At 35.7% G+C, this 18,309-nt stretch overlaps 4 protein-coding genes and 1 long non-coding RNA gene across 9 annotated transcripts in view; 4 read left to right on the top strand and 1 right to left on the bottom strand.

Moving 5' to 3' along the window:
* The first annotated feature begins 469 nt into the window (after positions 1-469).
* On the top strand, positions 470-2,014 carry LOC110844006 (cuticle protein 19). The gene is made up of 6 exons (XM_022090087.2): positions 470-596; positions 788-925; positions 1,029-1,070; positions 1,150-1,293; positions 1,367-1,473; positions 1,556-2,014. Exons 1-6 carry the CDS (start codon positions 582-584, stop codon positions 1,707-1,709), a joined length of 600 nt encoding a protein of 199 aa, XP_021945779.1. The 5' UTR covers positions 470-581; the 3' UTR covers positions 1,710-2,014.
* A 581-nt stretch (positions 2,015-2,595) lies between these two features.
* LOC110844960 (leucine-rich repeat extensin-like protein 3) lies at positions 2,596-9,782 on the top strand. Its single transcript, XM_022091301.2, has 7 exons — positions 2,596-2,747; positions 2,985-3,134; positions 8,098-8,132; positions 8,198-8,373; positions 8,459-8,640; positions 8,717-8,760; positions 8,880-9,782. Exons 1-7 carry the CDS (start codon positions 2,733-2,735, stop codon positions 9,118-9,120), a joined length of 843 nt encoding a protein of 280 aa, XP_021946993.1. The 5' UTR covers positions 2,596-2,732; the 3' UTR covers positions 9,121-9,782.
* On the top strand, positions 3,146-8,096 carry LOC118432859. Its single transcript, XR_004833930.1, has 2 exons — positions 3,146-7,072; positions 7,463-8,096. It is a non-coding gene; the product is annotated as an uncharacterized LOC118432859 (long non-coding RNA).
* A 1,617-nt stretch (positions 9,783-11,399) lies between the features above and the next one.
* Positions 11,400-13,909, bottom strand: LOC118434586 (E3 ubiquitin-protein ligase SINAT3-like). Its single transcript, XM_035848416.1, has 4 exons — positions 12,472-13,909; positions 12,198-12,361; positions 11,936-12,132; positions 11,400-11,660 (listed from the first exon to the last, which is right to left on the bottom strand). The coding sequence occupies exons 1-4, from the start codon at positions 12,813-12,815 to the stop codon at positions 11,493-11,495; spliced, it is 873 nt and encodes a 290-aa protein (XP_035704309.1). The 5' UTR covers positions 12,816-13,909; the 3' UTR covers positions 11,400-11,492.
* A 126-nt stretch (positions 13,910-14,035) lies between these two features.
* Positions 14,036-18,309, top strand: part of LOC110844861 (rho guanine nucleotide exchange factor 12) — a 66,054-nt gene continuing 61,780 nt past the window's right edge. For all 5 annotated transcript variants that reach the window (XM_022091181.2, XM_022091185.2, XM_022091183.2 and 2 more), the window contains exons 1-2: positions 14,036-15,096; positions 15,245-15,362. In XM_022091181.2, the coding sequence (XP_021946873.1) occupies positions 15,245-15,362 (118 nt within the window). In that variant the 5' untranslated portion in view covers positions 14,036-15,096. The remainder of the gene's footprint in view (positions 15,097-15,244; positions 15,363-18,309) is intronic.

An 18,309-nucleotide genomic window follows, 5' to 3' on the forward strand; every position in this document is an offset into this window, starting at 1 on the left:
ATCCTGATCTGGTTCTCATTGAAAAGAAGATCTCTCTGTAAACCAGATGCCAATTTTGTCATTAGTTGACACACCACAACGCCACTTAAAAGGGAAGATGCACGCCTAACTCAATGTTATGGCCATTTGATTACGTTCTTGATCTTATTTTTTGTGCCCGCAATCTAAATGATAGCCAATAATATGTGGAAGATGCTCTATCTCTGCGAATGTGACTTGGCATGACATGAGTGCAGGTGTATGTATGCATGATGCCATAATCAATAATGGCCCATACCAATTACAACAAGAAATACAGGACTAGGCTAATTTATATTCCAGCCTTATCATGACTTTGGCGCTGGGCTGACATATGTGTACTATCGCATTTTTGGGCGGATCTTGTAGAACAATTGAAGGGATTTCTACCCCCCAAACATTTCATAGTGAATGAATGAATGAATAAAGGCTGCAAATAGGAATGCGCCCCATTATATGGCTTTTAATTTCCAGTTATCAAAATTTAGCTCTATATAAAAGGTCCAGCCAAGCACAAGGGAATAGTATCACTAAAGTGTCCACTCCAACAAGTAACTACAAATATGTGCTCCCTTAAGGTAAATAATCCCCCTTTATGCAGTTTTGTGGTTCGTTCCGTTTTCTAAGAAGTCTTGCGCTTTTTTGGATCGTTTTTACAAATAATATTGTGACGTTTTGTGTGACTATTAACGATTTCTGAGTCTATAGTAGAAAAAAGTGCTGCATACATAGATTATTTTTAGATTAATGTATATTTGGAAATTTATAGGCCGTGACCTTTTTCCTCCTCGTGGGGACTGCTGTTGCTCAGTACAACTACCAGAAGCCAGAGCCTCCAAAGAACACTTATCTCCCTCCAAAACCAGAGTCTGAAGCCAATGTAGCTGCCGAAGGACTTGCCCCAGAGGTAAGAAATTTATGATTATAAATATAATTGTTTGAATATTTATATACTTTTAATCAATTTCCAAGATTCGTATGTATTTAAATAAATTGCTTTTTCTTACCAGGCTGCTCACGAACCAGGAATGCCCTTTGATTTTTCTTACAAGGTGGAAATCTATTGTAGAAAACATAATTAAACGAGTTTACCCTGAAAGCATAGAGTTTATCAAATCTTTTACTCTCAAGGTCCAAGAGGAAGATATTGATAACACTCATCAAGCCCAATCTGACGGAGATGTTGTGAAAGGTGAATACCGAACGCTCCTTCCCGACGGCAGGACCCAGATCGTCCGCTACACTGCCGATTGGAAAAATGGCTACAACGCTGAGGTTTGTGAATTGTGAATCCATTTACATCAACACTGGTTATAATATCGGACCTAATTAATCAACTGATCAATAGGTGATTTACGAGGGAACTGCATCATACCCAGAGCCCAAGCCAAAAGCGAGAAATCCTTATGAAAATCAAAGCAACATCGACTCTGCTGGAATTCGACCAACTCCTGGGTAAGTCTCCTAAGCTGTTACTCAATGTTATATAATTGTGTTGAAGTTGGTTTTAATAGATGTCACATGTCTTTAATATTAGATACAGCTACCAACCCCCAGCTCCAGCTCCAACCACTCGACGACCAGCCCCAACAACCAGACCACCACCCCCACCACCACCAAAGAATCTTTATGACACACCAAACCAATCTTTTGGAGTTAGAAACAACCCCAAATTCGGACATGGAAAGTGAAAGCAGTGAAAGTCGTGTATCTGCATAAATACATAATTAGTGAAATGTGATTTTTATTATCCGGACTGACCACGATTGGCATCCATCTAATTTGGTTTTAAAAATTCCTACTTTAATTTTACATTTATCGGAAATCAAAATCAAGAAGGTCAACCCAGCACTACAATAACGTCCGAGACGTACTTTATAACTAACTTACACGTACATATACTTGTACACATACACAACATATTACGAATAATTTTATATTTACATTTTTGTGTAAAAATAATAAATACGACGACTTAGAGTTACTACGACCTCTACTTTTCCCCATTATAAGCGCTTATACATATCGACACATTTCACGATTTTCCAGTCAATCATGAAATTTAGAATAAGACGTAGAAAATTTTAAGCATCTGCAACGCAAGAGTTATCTGTTTAATTCTCGTCATCCAGGATCTAGTTCTCCTTAAGAAATCTACAATAAAATTTATCACAATGTGACACATTATTGACATTGCAGACATAAGACGAAAGCAAGTCGTCAATGGTCATCTTCACCTCCTGACAATAAATATAACTAGTTATGATGGACTTTGATACATATCCTGTTATATGGATATGCAAACTATAATTATATTACATGCACCTGCAAATCGTCACTTGGCTAGGTATTGTGGGCATGCATAGACACATTATCCATGCGTACATAAGTACAGGGAAGCCAATTCCAACAATTTACCTGTGGTAAGCTTTTGGATGGCGTCGTTATCATTGCATAATATGCATTGCTATTATTCGCGAAGATGAGCAAAGGCACAGCCAAGATGTATAATACAATAATAAGAGAAGGGATTTCTGCCCCCTTCAGAATTATCATTGCACGTTCTTGTGATGTGACCACTCAAACTCTGAGTTGCAGGAGCATCTTCTTTTTTTACGACTTGGTTTTTGGCCACCTTAAGGCTCTATATAAAAGGTCCATCCGAGCACAAGAATTTATTTCAGTTTTCATCTCGTGCCTAATACGCCAACACGATGTATTCATTAAAGGTAACTTATTGATCCTATTTTTTCATTTTTTGGTGCAATCGTACAGGGCTAAATTTTGTGATTCCTGAAAAATTCAATAAAGTGGTGACATTGTACAGTGATTTTGAGAGTAGCATAAATTTCTCTGATTATGCAAGCCAAGTGTGCAGAAAGGACTGTGTTTTGAGAGGAGCTTGAAGATTTTCATTGGTAATTTTCTTAATTCTTTTTAAACTAAAATTTAATTTTTGGTTCCAGGCTCTGTCCTTGCTCCTTCTGGTGGGAGCGGTCGCTGCGCAGTACAACTACCAGAAACCTGAGGCTCCAAAAAATACCTACCTGCCACCCACCACGACCAAGCCTATCCTCTCCCAGGAACAAATCAATGCTGAAGGACTTAACCCCGATGTGAGTGCATCATTTAAATATTTTTCTTTTATTTGCATGACCATGAAAATAAATTTTAGCATTTCTCATAATTGGAGAATGGGTCAGTAGAATCCCATTTTACCAAAACTTTATCTCTTTTCAAATTTATTTAATTTAGGAATCTATTAAATTCCTCTTTACACCAAAAACAAAGTGATCGTAGATTCAGACGACTCATTCACACATTAATTCATTTGTCTAGTAAACCACTTTGTAAATATGCACATACTTCGCACGACTAGCTAACAAGCTAAGGATAAGTGGTACAAGAAACAATGGAAATTATTAAGGCTTACCTACACCACGCTCATCCCCAGTGATAGTGCCATTATTAATCGTCATCATCCCATTTATACCCATGTGACGAATTTATTCACAAAAATTAATTACAAGATTGGTCAAGATAGAAGTTGGACACCATCCGTCCTGTTACGCAATGCACAGAATTTTGCATGGTACATTTTTAAACAGGAAATTGAGAATAGATGAATGAAACCAATTATGATTCTATTAAAAGAACTCGTCTTCCTCTTCAGTAAAATTCAATTCATTCAATTGCATTTCGTTGATTTCATTACGATCAAATTTTCAACCATGTAAATTAATTTCAGTTGAAGAGGATGTAAATTGATACCCGTCGTGGTTGCTAAAAGGCACGACTTTTTGGCTGTCAGTCAGCTCTAATTGGTTATAGAAAACACTATGATAAAATCAGCTCCAATCACTTTCACTATCGTTTCTTTACTTGAGAGTCGGAGAGAACATTAGGTTCTCCGTATTCAGATGCGGATGAGGGAAATTACATTTATATACAAATTGTCAAACCATTCTTATAACTGTTACGTCCATGACACAACAAAACGAAAAACGCATTATTATAAAAAGATTACAAATAGTTAGTGGTGGTCCATCCTTTTTTACTTATCATATATACTAATGAGTGAATCCTATATTTGAGCACAAAATTCCCTTTCAACTTGGCATAGAATGCATATAACGGAGTTAGTACCAATGATAAACAGATATCTGGAAGCGTAACTACATATATAGGGCAATATAATAAAGTAGGCACTTATTTTAGCACAATATTCTACAGATTTATAAGATATGCTTCATTATCATTAAATTCAAATTAGCGTCTCAAAATGCATTACAAGAAGTAAAAAATTGTAATATGGTTTGCATAAAAATACTTCACATGGACAAGGGTATTGACAAAATGTGCTAAACAAGACTTCTGTTTTATCTTCCCACACACATATTTATAAAATAGTTTGTTTTAATCTTGAATGACAAAAATGTCGTCACTGCATGATGAGGCAGGAAGGAAAAAAGGGAGTCAAAGTGCAAGCAAGAAAATTAATTATACCAACTCTGGTGCTGTGGTGTTCTTGATATTTGTGCAAATAGTTCTTGAAACAACGATATCTTCGCGTTGCACCTCTTCCTTCCTTCCTCTTTATTTATTTTGTTTGCAATGGGCATCATCTTCAATGTATAAAAGCCATTGAGCAGAAGCAAAACACATGTCGAATTTCTAGTGACTTGTGGAAAATGCAGCAGTTTATGGTTGGGCAGATAACGAAAGGCAGTTGACCATGATACCTGATCTTCCATGCAGGCATAATATTCATATGTACATCTTTTACTTTACAATAGTTAGCGTGTCACCCAAAGTCGAATTATTAGTTTGGTTGTGCAAAGTAAAAGCACGCAAAAGAATGCGACACATGATTACCTTGACTTTTGAGAATCTTCTTCAGCATAATTGCAATAATTGTGCTCATCATTATGCATATCGTCTTGGATTGAATTTCTTGGTCTGTGCATCATTAGCATGATGCATTAATTCGACGACTATCACATTTTTAGGGCAAAATTTGCTTTAGAATAAATCCAAAACTTGCAAAATTAGAGCAGTTCAACCCAATCGATAATTGCAGGGTGGTTTATGCATCGACATGTGTTCACACTTGTAGATGAGAACAAGCTAAAAATGGCATGTGTGTGGTGATTGCCAAGTAATTAGTATCCCTTTGAAGTTTGTTGAAGGCTATGGATAGAGTTACAAAACAAATTTTGAATGAAGGTAGCTAATTCTAGTGGGTAGGTATACGTACATTCTATGATGTCATCTTCTTGTCTTTTCGTTCGTGTATTAGTCAAGCACAAAGTATATAAATTTTTGTGCGTGGACATTAATTTTCTTTCAAATTATATGAATGAGAGGATGAGCTTAAGCTGATGAAATGATAATTAGTTGGGTTGGTAAGACTTAAGCCAATGACACAAAATTAAGAAGCCTTTGAAAATATATCGACTTAACGAGGGATTATTGCCATTCTCTTCTTTATGGTTTATCCCCTCGGAGTAGGTAAATATCAGTTTGATTGCATTTCGAATGTTGACACTTTGTCATAAATAATGTACCTTAAGTCATGACTCACACTTTTCAACAAATTGTGTCTCCCAATTCTAAGCCAAGGTCTTAATATCAAAGCCAGGTTGTTCCCTTAGATGGTATTACGTATGCAAGTGAAGTAAGGCGACGGCTCATTTGCATCAGTTTTTTGAATGGGAGTAAGGGTAGTGGTCTTTCCCTAATTAGTGCATATTTTTCTCGTTGAGGTTCATTAGGCATTTGGTAACAGGCCTAAATTTAGCAAGGGGAATGATTAACCTAATGATGCACCTTGTCCATAAAAAGTGTGGAGTATAATTAGGGCGTTGAAAAAGCCAGCACAGAAGATGATGAGAACGAATCTTTGCAAATGATCGTTATCTGCCATTCATTAACTAAAGTTTAATATTCATATATTCAATAATTATGTAAGTACTGATAAATGTACAAGTGTGCTGCATTCATATTCCACCTTATCATGATGGCACCCTTTGACTCGTTGACCTTTTCCTGCATTCTCAGGAGGCGAAAATGGAAGATGACCACTCAGAGCTCTCCATACATAACGTTGCGCGTGCAGTTTTGATTTCAATAATAATAATATGTCATGCGTCGCCTGCTGCAAATATTCAAGATTAATGTTCTCTTATTACCAACCAATAGATTAATCAATAGGATAATATGATCTTATTACTGAAGAGTTTTCCATACTCTGCAATCTGCAAGTATAAATTATTTACTTATTTACCTAAATTTGGCCCTCATTTGGACCCAGCGAACCACCCACCATCATTATAACATAGTCTCTCTCAACTAATCTCATAACACAGATTAGCGAATTCTCTCACCGTACAAAAGAGATTTTTTTTTCAAGAACGGTACAAATCACGAAATGTCCTCGAACCGTCGTCGTGTTCATCTTCCTCTCAGTCGGAGGTACATAATTCTGTTCTCTGACCACTCACCCTTTTTCTTTAAGGTTGCAACATTAGTTGAGCAGATTTGTTGGTATGAATATATAACCATAAAATCAATTATTATTAGCTTATGCCCACAGACAAAACAGGCTTATGTGATCCATCCCATTGCGTCAGAGATGCGTTAAAAGAAGTTAAAATTAGACAACTTATGTACACTTTTGCGTCTTTGTGATGAAAAATCAGTTTACAATAATTTCTCGATCTTTTAGATATTTTTTATTATTTATTATTGCAAAAATTGCATTGGAATTGCATCCATCTTTATGTTAAGTAGTGACAGACTGGGCATTACTGCAAGTTGCGACATAAATGTTGTTTGTGCAGAATTTAAATTCATTCATTGAAGGCAATATGTGTAAGCAGTAATAAGTAAGGTGAGGTATTTAACACTTCATGAAGAAGACATGACGCATCTTCACCGTTTTCTTCTCCTGTTTATTCTATATACATCAGTGGCCAAATTATTTAATCGTTGCAAAGTAGTCATTCGTGTGTCGCAAGCGGCTGTGTAGCTGACGATTAATAGTCAAGAAGAGGTAAATTAAGTATTTTTTTTTCAATTGATGACTAACTTATGTATGTCTACAACAATTGCAATTCAAATAGTAGAAAAAAAGTTGCATTACTGCTACAATGAATAACTGCTAAGGATTCACTTTATAAAAAATTCACGTTTTTTGGCACAATGCCGTTTGTTATTTTCAACTGGTGTACCATTTATGGCCAATTTGTAAGATTTTTAATTGACTCGTTTACAAATTCAGATTCTGTATAAAGGGCAAGTTTACAAATTGAATTGAACAATAAATTTGGTGTCGAGTTATTCAAGTGCAGTAGAACGTCCCACCATTAAACGATTACGTGCAACATAAATATGCAAAAATGTGAAATTTAGCAAGTAAGACAAGATCCATATTATTTTTCAGCTTATGTAAGACATGCAAAGGTCTTTGTCTCAACTGGGCTCAGGTTTCTTCTTTGTCTCTCGATTGGAGTCCACTCTAAAATTAACAATTCACCAAGTCGAAATCCATGAATATTCAGTAGAAGAGGAGTGATAACATCATAAAGGCACGAATTTGGGAGAAGGAGAGGAAACAGAAATTTTCCCATTAATTTGGTCAGTGTCAGACGACAGAGCTAGAAGTAGCAATGACCAGCCCAAACATGAACAATTGCATAATCATCATGTATGTATATAGATTTTGTTTGGTAAAATAGGACTTTAACTTTGTTTCATCTTGTGTAAATTATATAATAAAGAAATTCATCCGATTACAACAAACGTAGACAGATTGGCACGAATTCTATGCCCAATTATAGAAACTGCATCATCCATCGTGATTCCACATAATTGACACATTATTTATTTGCGAATTCGACATGATACCAACACAAGCATGAAATTACAATTATTATTTAATTCTTGCAAGGTCAAAGTCAGTGACTTGTGCATACTCTAATTCACGAATTAATGGTACATACATACATAACTTTACATATATGCCATGCAGAACGTATGCAATTTTTACTAATAAGTTAAAATGTTTTCTTGTTACAGGGAGAACATGAGCCTGGAATGCCATTTGACTTCACGTTCGTAAAATAATACAATATAATGCTCAAACAGTGTCTAATTAATTTTGACCTACATATAACAGCTATGCGGTTAAGGAAGATGACGGCAACGACTTTTCCCATCAGGCTCAATCTGATGGAGACGTCGTGAAAGGTGAATATCGAATCCTTTTGCCTGACGGCAGAACGCAGGTCGTCAAGTACACTGCGGATTGGAAAAACGGATACAACGCTGAGGTCACATTCGAAGGCGAAGCTGGTAAAGGGGATACCTTGAAATTCTTTAATAATCTTGCAAAGTATACGCACAAACAGATATTGACCTTAATTCTTCTGATTTACAGTCTACCCAGAACCTGCCCCAACTCGTCCTCCTGCCCCACGCCCTCCACCAACGACTAGACCACCCCCACCACGACCAGTCCCCACGACCCGTCCACCACCTCCCCCAAGGCCACAGCCAACTACCAGACCACCTCCACCACCAAGGCCAACCCAGACGACTCGAAATCCTTATGAAAACCAGGTTAAACACTCAACCAGTCTTTATGTAAATAAGCATGACCAAAAAATTGACAATATTTATTTTCTCTGTAAATCAGGAGGATAACGATTCCCAAGGCCTTCGACCAACTCCTACAACTGGGTATGCAATTATGCATACATAAATCTTATTACGTGATTTGCCAATGCAAATTAATTCTTACATGATACACGTGTACATACATAAATTGGTTTATAACACATTTTCTTATCACTAAATAGATACAACTACCAACCTCCAACCACGAGACGTCCACCACCTCCCCCACCAACTACTAGACGTCCACCACCCCCACCACCAACTACCAGACGAGCACCACCCCCACCTCCACCAACCACGACCAGACGGCCTGCTCCACCCACGACCAGACCACCCCCTCCACCCCCTCCAGTCGGCTTGTACGGCACCCCCGATCAACCATTCGGCGTCAGGAACAACCCTAAATTCGGATACAGCAAGTAAAAAACTTGCCTAAACACTCTGCTGCAGAGCAGTGAAATGTGATTTAACTTGGACCCACCATTAAACAATTGGATTTCAACGACATGTTTCGAGCTTCACAATAACACAAAATTCGAATCAACACACAAGGTCCACATTACTCCTACTCTAACTACTGTACACTCAACACTACATTACTTACACATGCACATAACACATAGAAACATGCCATCATCGGATTAAATAAGCTATTGTCAAATAGGCTCTTCTATTTTGTACCCTACATTGTAAGAATAAGACTTATTTACTTGTTGTTTTTATACAACCATGTCCAGAGATCTTCTTCTTCCTTTGCTCGCTTATTATTCATCTATTGTCATTTCTCATCTAATAGATCCTACTCTACTAAATATAATATTCCGCATAATCACCTACACAACTACTAAATTCTAGTCTGCTATATATTCCTTTTCAATCTTCGCTCATGAATCCGGTTACTAACATTCCCTTCTCCAATCCCTCAGATTTTCATGTCATTTCAATACCTCCCTTTCCAAACGCTTATCAATTGTCCAACAACAACTCAATTTACACTTGCACACAATCATAATACATACATATATTAAGATGATATTATATCTTATTACATAGCAATTGAACAATAAAGATTTTATAAATTGTAATTGTATCATATTTATTCACATATTTATTAATCATTATGCGTATGTAAAGAGCAACCATATCCAACAGGATCCTCCGAATAAATCACTAACTGGTTCGCTTTTATTTTGTCAATGCCATTATATAAAGTTGTATATCTGATTACATAATAAATAATCTCAGAATATGTACCAGAGCAGGGAAGCATAAATTTGATCTGGAATTAGGCAGGGCGCATAAACTTTTTGTTGTCCGTGGTTTCTCTTAAGGGGGTGATGCAGGGATGAGCATTTTTTCTAAAAAATTAAAAAATTAAAAGTTCGGGAATTGCATGCAATTTTCCCATGAATTTGGTTGTCAACCACATATTAGAAATGAAATAAGTAAATCTTATCTTGTTCTTCATCTCTGAAGATGAGGAATAAAGTTCCGCGATTGATAAGATCCGTCAAATGGATGACCAGTGGGGGCCATATGGGTCGGGTGAAGCCCGTGGTGCAGAATATTATCCTTTGTAAAATTTGCTTGACAACCACATTCATGGGAAAATTGCATGCAATTCCCGAACTTTTAATTTTTTAATTTTTTAGAAAAAATGCTCATCCCTGCATCACCCCCTTAAGAGAAACCACGGACAACAAAAAGTTTATGCGCCCTGGGAATTAGGATTGGTACTTATTAGGTACCATATGATACGTAATTTGCCTTGCGAATTTTTCTGTATTTACAAAATAAATTGCAGATGAACATGTACCCCACTACCCCATTTTTACAAACGTTGTACATACTGACGTGTTTAACCTGCACAAGAACGTTGAACATTTACTTGTTACCATAAACCCATTAATAAAGCAATTCCTCATCCGCATATTTCACTTAATTGCTTCATCAAACAGCTCATCTTCTTTGTCTTGGTGTTGTTTGTGGTCAACTCATCCTCAACTTTTTGCCACCTTATTTGTCTCGTCGTCTGCAATAACTCGTTCGTCCATCCATCTAAATGACCAAAAGTTGCAAAACTAAATTTATTTAACCATTGTAACCATTGTCTCTTTCCTATATATTCTCATAGGAATAAATAAATAAAGTAGAATGAAGGCGCACTTGACTTCACTTAGGTTTGCAAGGTGAAGTTTGCCCAGCAGCAGGCCAAACTACATTCGCCATATCGCCACAAGAATCTCAATCAAATTAAAGACAATTGTTGTAGTTGTATTTATAAAGGATAATAATATTATGCTAATTCGGACTACTCGTAATGCGAATATGATAATGGAGCAATAAAAGAAGGGACATTATGTGAGATAGATAATTGAAACCTGAAGACGACACCACTACATTGTAGTAACTACAATGCATAAATTCTGCACTTGATCATCACTACCAAAGCCACATCTCTTGATTCGAGGTTCCCTTTGTTATTTTATTTTGATTTCCTCTTTGTTGTTCTTCAACTTGACTTTGCAAACACTTTACTTTTAATTGATGCCAAATTACAATGAACGTAACACTAATCCAACTCATTATTGATCGTAGTCCAGCTAGCCACAAAAAGTCAAAAGTACATAAATACATATGCACATGCACATGACGTAATGCTTATATGTAGAATTACAGATAAATATTGTATTTATTTCTGATTTAAATTGAGTCAAAATTATCAAGTGAACAAATTCATGATACAATTTCATACAAAACATAACTAAAACTAAAATATTTTGACATTTTTAGAACTAGCGTATTAGTTTAAAATCAATACGAGATATCCAGCAAAATTTTGACGTGAAAGGATTGATTTGTGCTACACTATTTTTGAAATCGTACTCCGTATAAACCAACGCTTGATCTTCAGTATTTCCTCCAAAGGAGCAGACACACATGGGATGGATTGCTTTTCGAATCTGAATCATATTTGGAAAACCTCGTTTAGATTTTACATATCAAGCCATGTGTCACACACTGGAAGTCAAAACCTCGCTAGAAATTGATATCGCCAAAAAGTGACAGGTTTTTGATTTACTTAATTTCTTTAACTCAATTTTTTTGTAGATGGAAACCTTTTTTATAAATTCACAAGTACGTCATATTTTTAGTGACAATTAATAATAATTGTTATACATGTGACTTCCAGTGTTGCAACATGGAAAATGTTATTTCGGCTTAAAATTGTTTTTACATTCGGTGCACAGTCAAATCCTTTCTTAATAAGCTGCATTTCTACAAATAATTTTTCAGTCTCCAACTGATCTGGTTTCTCGTCTCCTTTCATAGGCATCGCAATAATATTGGAATAGATAATATTATCCCTGATACTAATTTGTTCCAGAAATATTTGGTCATCATACTTCCAAAATGCTAAAGGAATGTCACCGTCTGCAAAATTAATTTGAATTAATTCCAAAAACTAGGACTCGTTGTATCCCGTTATTTTTTTTTACCAAACTGAAGGGATTCCTCGTGAGAGCAGTACTGTCCTGAGTTATATTCAGAAATACCATGACCGTTCCTGAGATGGATTTCAATATCTTGAAAAGAGTGCGATTTTGTGCTTTCATATAAACTGCACTGGCAAATGTCATTCATGAATTTGCACATCACCTGTCTAATAAATAGATTCAACTATGTATTTATGATTTCGGTACATGTGTACACAAAACGTGAGACTGTAATTGTTAGATATAAATATGTGAATTTCACCGGATGTTTTGTTACCTATGCGGACACAATTCCAAGTGAGTTTCGAACTGGTCCCCTCTCACCAGCGTTTGACAACCATAATCTTTGTTGCAACAAAAGAACAAGGCGTGGTTATAGACGACTTCCAAGCCACGATTTCTCAATCCCGGTGGCATCCTTCCCCTACAAACGGGACACTTGTTTTTCAGTTTTGGACGACACGTTTGGCACACGTTGTGACCTTCCACACATTGAAAAATCGGAGGCTTTCGCAACTCCAGGCACACAGGACATTGTAGCAGTTCTACCAGATCTAGACTTATGTCAAGGGAAGCTACCTCAATGGGTGTGGTTGATACGGGAATTGTTTGCAATCCCATTTTTCCATTTGTGACTAAGGCGAGTCAATAAAATAAAATCAAAAGTGGCACGATTTCATTTAACGTTATATATAACTCAATTTCACTGTACAATTTTCCACGTACAACGCAATGTAAAAAGAGTCACCAAATACTAGCTAGTGAGTAAGTAAATTGCGATCTGATCCGTCTTACGTCAGCCAATTTATAGTCTATGAATGCTCATGAATGCCCATTGCGTTCCAAACTACAACTTTCCGGACTTTAAGACCAATATTTTTTGTATCAACCAATATGGGTTTGTACATATTAAGTACTATTCAGTCTTTAGGTGACAATTTTGACTAACGGACGTGATGAGTTGTCTAATCTATATTTTTTAATTATCTGATAAGGACGTGTTTCTATTATTCGTCGCTTTTGTCACTAGTATTTATGTAAATATTTTAACTAACCCGAAAACGGATTAGCTAGCCTATAAATTATAGTCTTCCTGCTTGCTAATTGGTATATACTATTGAAAAATGTATTCATCTTCCTGATCTCAATTAATGAATAATTTATTTAAATATAAACCTGACGGAATACGAACATGTTTATTTCTCTATTACACTTAAATACTCAATAAGGCAATGTTCCCGTATGTCGATTAGGTAAGGTTAATCTCCTCAGTTAGATAGCTTTCATGACGGAAGACGCACAACAAAACGTCACAACTGACAAATTTTTATGAACGGCACGGCACATACATTATCTAGACATTAATATATTATTTTCAGAGTTGATAAGCAGTGGTATTTTTGCATGCGGTCCACTAACACTATCAGTATGATATTGACCCCAAAAACACAGATTACAGCATGAAAAATTGGAAAGCCTGGAAAATTGAAGTGAGATGACGAATAATGTAATTCGTAATTAGTGAAGCAAACCAAAATTAACATGCGTACGATATTCACGATATTCATTCTCTGATCATTATTGCAAGAACAATTAAACTTATATGCTAATCGTATAAAAAGTCTCGCTGCTTTTGAATTTGTATGGTAGCTTCACTTCACTTTATAGCTTCATCCACAATCTCTGTCTCCATTTACTGCAATCATAGTTAGTAATGTAGTTAGTTAGTTGTCCAATTATCTCCGTAGATGGTGGTCCATGTTCACGAAGTAAAAATAAATAAATAAAATCTCATCTCGTCTGACTATATGGTGCTCATGTCTCCCACTGCACGTTAGTTAAAATTTTTGAGTGACTCTGGCTCGTCATCATCAATATATCCTCCAGAGAAGAAAATTATTAAAACTATCATTATTAATATTTGTTAAAACTTGAACACTTAACTATATAGTTCTTCATCTTTTCGCTTCAATCAAATCAAGGGTGGATTTAGTTTTTGGGTCTTTTGTTAAAAATCAAAAAGTTCGACAGGATCCTGTCAAAACGGAACTGACAACTGGGACAAGTCATCTCTATAATTTTCTCCTGGACAAAAACAACATTAAAAATTTAACTGAGGATTAAACAATTTATTCTTTGGTGAAAATGCATTATTTACTAAATTATTCAGTCATAAGTAAACAAGTTACCACACATCAATATTGATTTATGTTAAATAACTAAACATAATTGTACAAATTATAGAAAACGTGTTCATACTTTTTGGAAATACTAAAATACAAAATATAAAAAAGGTTTAAAAAAAATTAATATTTAAAAACTTTACTGTATAGTACAAAGTCTACCTACTAATGCATAATAATTCCAAAGGCAGCAAATTTGAAACTGGCAAGCAAAGTGCAACTTCAAAAATTTAACAAATCAATAAATCAATAAATTATAAATTATCTGGTATTTCAACTAGATTTTCCAATTCAGTCAGTGCCAAACTAAGAATTTGTGTGCCTTTTACAAATACTGCAGGACAAACGCTTGACGGACTTTATTTTATGGATTATGAAATGGATTATTATTGGTGTACTTAATAATGATGTTTACAACATAGCTAATTGAATTACTAATTCATGCGGTATCTATTGCTTAAAATTTAAAAGTACGGCAGCTTGTTGATGGTTAAGAATACGCCTAATAAATCCGATGCCGTCCAAAAATGTGCCAATCTGTTACTTAATGCAAAATACAAAAGATAAATCTAAATCTTATTTTATAATTTGTGAGTTTTGAAATGTGAGCCATTAGTAGCATTCATTTAGTTTAAATGGTGCCAGATTGAATTTGCGGAGATCTTTTCGCTTTGTTTGGAAGCAGTGTCAGCTGTGCGTTGACATTGGGGGACAAACAGGTGGGTGCGATTTAATTTTTCTTAAAATGTGTAATGTATCAATATTTGCTGTAAACTTTTGTTACAAAGTATCACGTCACACAATTGTGCAGCCACTAAAATATAACTTTTTTTGTTAGTTGACAAGTATTCTTTCATTCTGAAATAGATGGACTCCTCGGCAATTTGGCGTCAGCGGGCTGTGATTATCCACCGGGACGAAAATTTTAGCTACGGTCTTACCGTCTTTGGCGATAATCCAGTGTCCGTTCAAACCATCAAAAAAGGTTAATTTTATAATTTTAACAAACGTATGGTATTTTTCTTTCATCATCTACATGTACATACACATATTAAGTCATTGCATTGATATCTAAATCGTGTAATTTTACTCAAGATTATCAATTTATTAGATTGCCAGCTATGTTAAACAACTTCACTTTCTTATTTGACATATTCTTGAATGTGCAAGACAGTTTTTAAATTAGTTCTAAAAGTATCAAGCGTATTTCTAAGTTGAACCCCGGTTTTGTAAGAATGAGCTTGGTAATTCTTATTTCTTAATGTACTCCCATTGCATGTACTTCTTTAACGAATTAAGTATCCCCATAAATCCTCATCAAATGACATCGTAGACAGATTAGTAGTTTATAGTTGGTTAGGTCATTCAAGAATAATAGTGTTTGTTTACAATCAAACAAGTTGTTTTAAGTAGATCCACACTTATAAATGAGGGAAAATGTTATGAAAGTGCAGAAATGATCACTCCCAAAATATGTATGCTGTAATTCATCCACTCCACACGGTGGCGTAAAAAATCGGTCACCAAAAGCAAACTGCTAAGAAAATATTATATTGGCTTGGTTTGTGACACGAATTTGTCTAAACGTAAATGACATCATCGCAAAATCATGAATCTCACTCGTAACTTGTAGGCATGCAAGAAGAAGTACAAAGTACAATGCATACAAACCATGATTAGGTAGAAGACCTTATTTGCAAAATACTCTTATGGATAGGGCGATGATACAATGGTACGAACGCATAATACATAGTTTATTTAAAAAAGAGAAGTAATTGAAGTTCCTGCTTAATTGCTACCGTGTGCCGTTTAGCTACAGGTACTGATATTTACCACCAGTTCCCTTGTATTGACCCACTGCGACAGTGCTGAAATTTTTTAAATGCCATGAAAATAGAAACCAGCACGTGTTTTTAGCGTGGCATATGAATTCTAATTGCACAAGAAGGGAGAGAGATCAATAGGAAGGGCTGGATCCACCTGTTGCGCTTTTGAGAGTAGAACTAGTATTGGATTATTCTCATCCCCAAACAACACCCGGTTGCTGGCTCAACCACTGCACGAAACTTGCAAGAGGAAGTTGATGCATGGCGTCGGAATCTACCGAGAAAAAATGTCCCGGTACTGGTGTTTTGTTCGTTCGTAGCAGGTTTAACAACATTCGTTTAATAACTTTGTGTTTGCCTTGATTACGAAATTTATTCAGTAAGTAGCACCGAGTACTGAATTAGTAAGTTGTTTGTAAAAAGGTGTGTTAATGGTAAAGTTTGTTTCACAGTGAAGTGAATTAATTGTGCAGCTAATGGTTTATATTTATTTCCATGCACAAAAGGCATCAACTCGAAACCAAGGTTTAGTAATTGAATACATGGCTCAATTCTCGATTAATATGAGAGCTATCCATCCTTCCAACAATATTTAAGCTGGTAGGATTAACGTTAGTTTGGTTAACTTTTACTTTTGATTGTGACGATGGTGGAATTTTAGTCGAGGAGGTGGTTATATATGTCCATGAATATTTATGCTTCGCTGGTTAGCACTTATCCCACGCTGACAATCGTGTCGTAGTATAAGTAAGTATGTATGTAGTACGTATGTATAGCTGAGTTAAGCATTCTTTACATAATAAAGATGTTGAAAGTGCAGAATATATTTGTAGTCGAAAGTACATGCAAAGTGCAAATTTTATGTTGCCATTTTTGCTCTCATACACACACCTTGCTCTATACCATAAAATTCTTGCTTGCTGAAAATGGTGGTTGAGAAGTGTGCAAAATTTTATTTATGGTGGATTATTCTGCATAGGTTTCGCCTTCCTTGGGTCCATCTAAAGAAGTTTTAGGAAACTCACTCACTTCATTTAGTCGTGTGACTGATCCATGATGTGCGTTCACAAGAATGCATTTGGTTATACAATTCAGCGTCATAAACTTGTTTTAATTGTAATTTAAACATAATATTATGTTTTAGAAGTAAAATATGAAATAGGTAGCAAAATTGTAGACATTCATTGATTTGATAAGAGAACAAATGTTTTTTTTTGGGAGGTATGCATTTGTAATTACAATTTTATGAATCCAGTCAGTGTTTTCCAACTACTATTTTATTTCTTGAAATGTGTCAAACTATTTTTAATGATTAATCTTGTAGATCGACTTGTGCAGCAACATAGCATATGTATGTATGTATATGTATGTATTTATTTGGGCAGCATCAGCATCAAAACGATTACTTATTTATTTATCCTACCATCGAAAGATAAGATACGAATGGATTTTATTAATCTGCTTTTGCTAAATTACACTGGAATTCTTTCACGTATGGAAATTGTATGGAATGCAGTTGTTTATTTATTGCGAAAATAAGAGTATAAAGTCAGTAGGAGTATCTACCCTGGAAATAATGGGGGCATTATAACTCAATTTATTTGTGATTTTTGTCTATATGCTACTCAACTTATTATGTATTGAAAACAGTAAAGTTGGTATAAAAGTTGCATAACCTACATAAATTTAAGATTGGCTAAGCGAATATGCATACGCAGGCAGGCAGAGGTGATTCATAGAGTGGCGGTGGCATAACAGAAGCATTGAATAGTTTTATGTGTTATGCTCTGTGCAATTTTATTACTTTTACTGCGTTATGAATGCGACATTTCTCATGTCGAGAGTTCTTCACGCCACCCTGCTCGAGTTAGAGATGTGCATAGGGCAGGGTATACCCGAAAAAACCCTACCCTGCCCTACCCTATAGGGCTTTGGGCGGGCGGGCTTTTATTACCCTGAATTTTTAAGGGTAGGGTAGGGTAGGGCTTTTTTAAGTAGGGTATAGGGCCGGGCGGGCTTTTTTGTATGTACACCAATATGCTGTAGGGCAGGGTAGGGCTTTTCTGCTTTACTATAACGCAGTCAACCATCGAGCAGGCCATTAGA

Source organism: Folsomia candida, unplaced genomic scaffold (assembly GCF_002217175.1).
Source record: "Folsomia candida strain VU population unplaced genomic scaffold, ASM221717v1 Fcan01_Sc002, whole genome shotgun sequence".
Classification (NCBI taxonomy): Eukaryota; Metazoa; Arthropoda; class Collembola; order Entomobryomorpha; family Isotomidae; genus Folsomia; species Folsomia candida.

Coding starts and splice junctions, on each gene's coding strand:
- LOC110844006 (XM_022090087.2), top strand. Junction 1,071..1,149: donor CCTTTGATTTTTCTTACAAG/GTGGAAATCTAT, acceptor TTTACTCTCAAG/GTCCAAGAGGAAGATATTGA. Junction 1,474..1,555: donor GGAATTCGACCAACTCCTGG/GTAAGTCTCCTA, acceptor CTTTAATATTAG/ATACAGCTACCAACCCCCAG.
- LOC110844960 (XM_022091301.2), top strand. Junction 3,135..8,097: donor CTGAAGGACTTAACCCCGAT/GTGAGTGCATCA, acceptor TTCTTGTTACAG/GGAGAACATGAGCCTGGAAT. Junction 8,133..8,197: donor GGAATGCCATTTGACTTCAC/GTTCGTAAAATA, acceptor TACATATAACAG/CTATGCGGTTAAGGAAGATG.
- LOC118434586 (XM_035848416.1), bottom strand. CDS start 12,815: ATGGGATTGCAAACAATTCCCGTATCAACCACACCCATTGAGGTAGCT. Junction 12,133..12,197: donor CGAGGAATCCCTTCAGTTTG/GTAAAAAAAAAT, acceptor TTAATTTTGCAG/ACGGTGACATTCCTTTAGCA. Junction 11,661..11,935: donor GATTTGACTGTGCACCGAAT/GTAAAAACAATT, acceptor AATATGATTCAG/ATTCGAAAAGCAATCCATCC.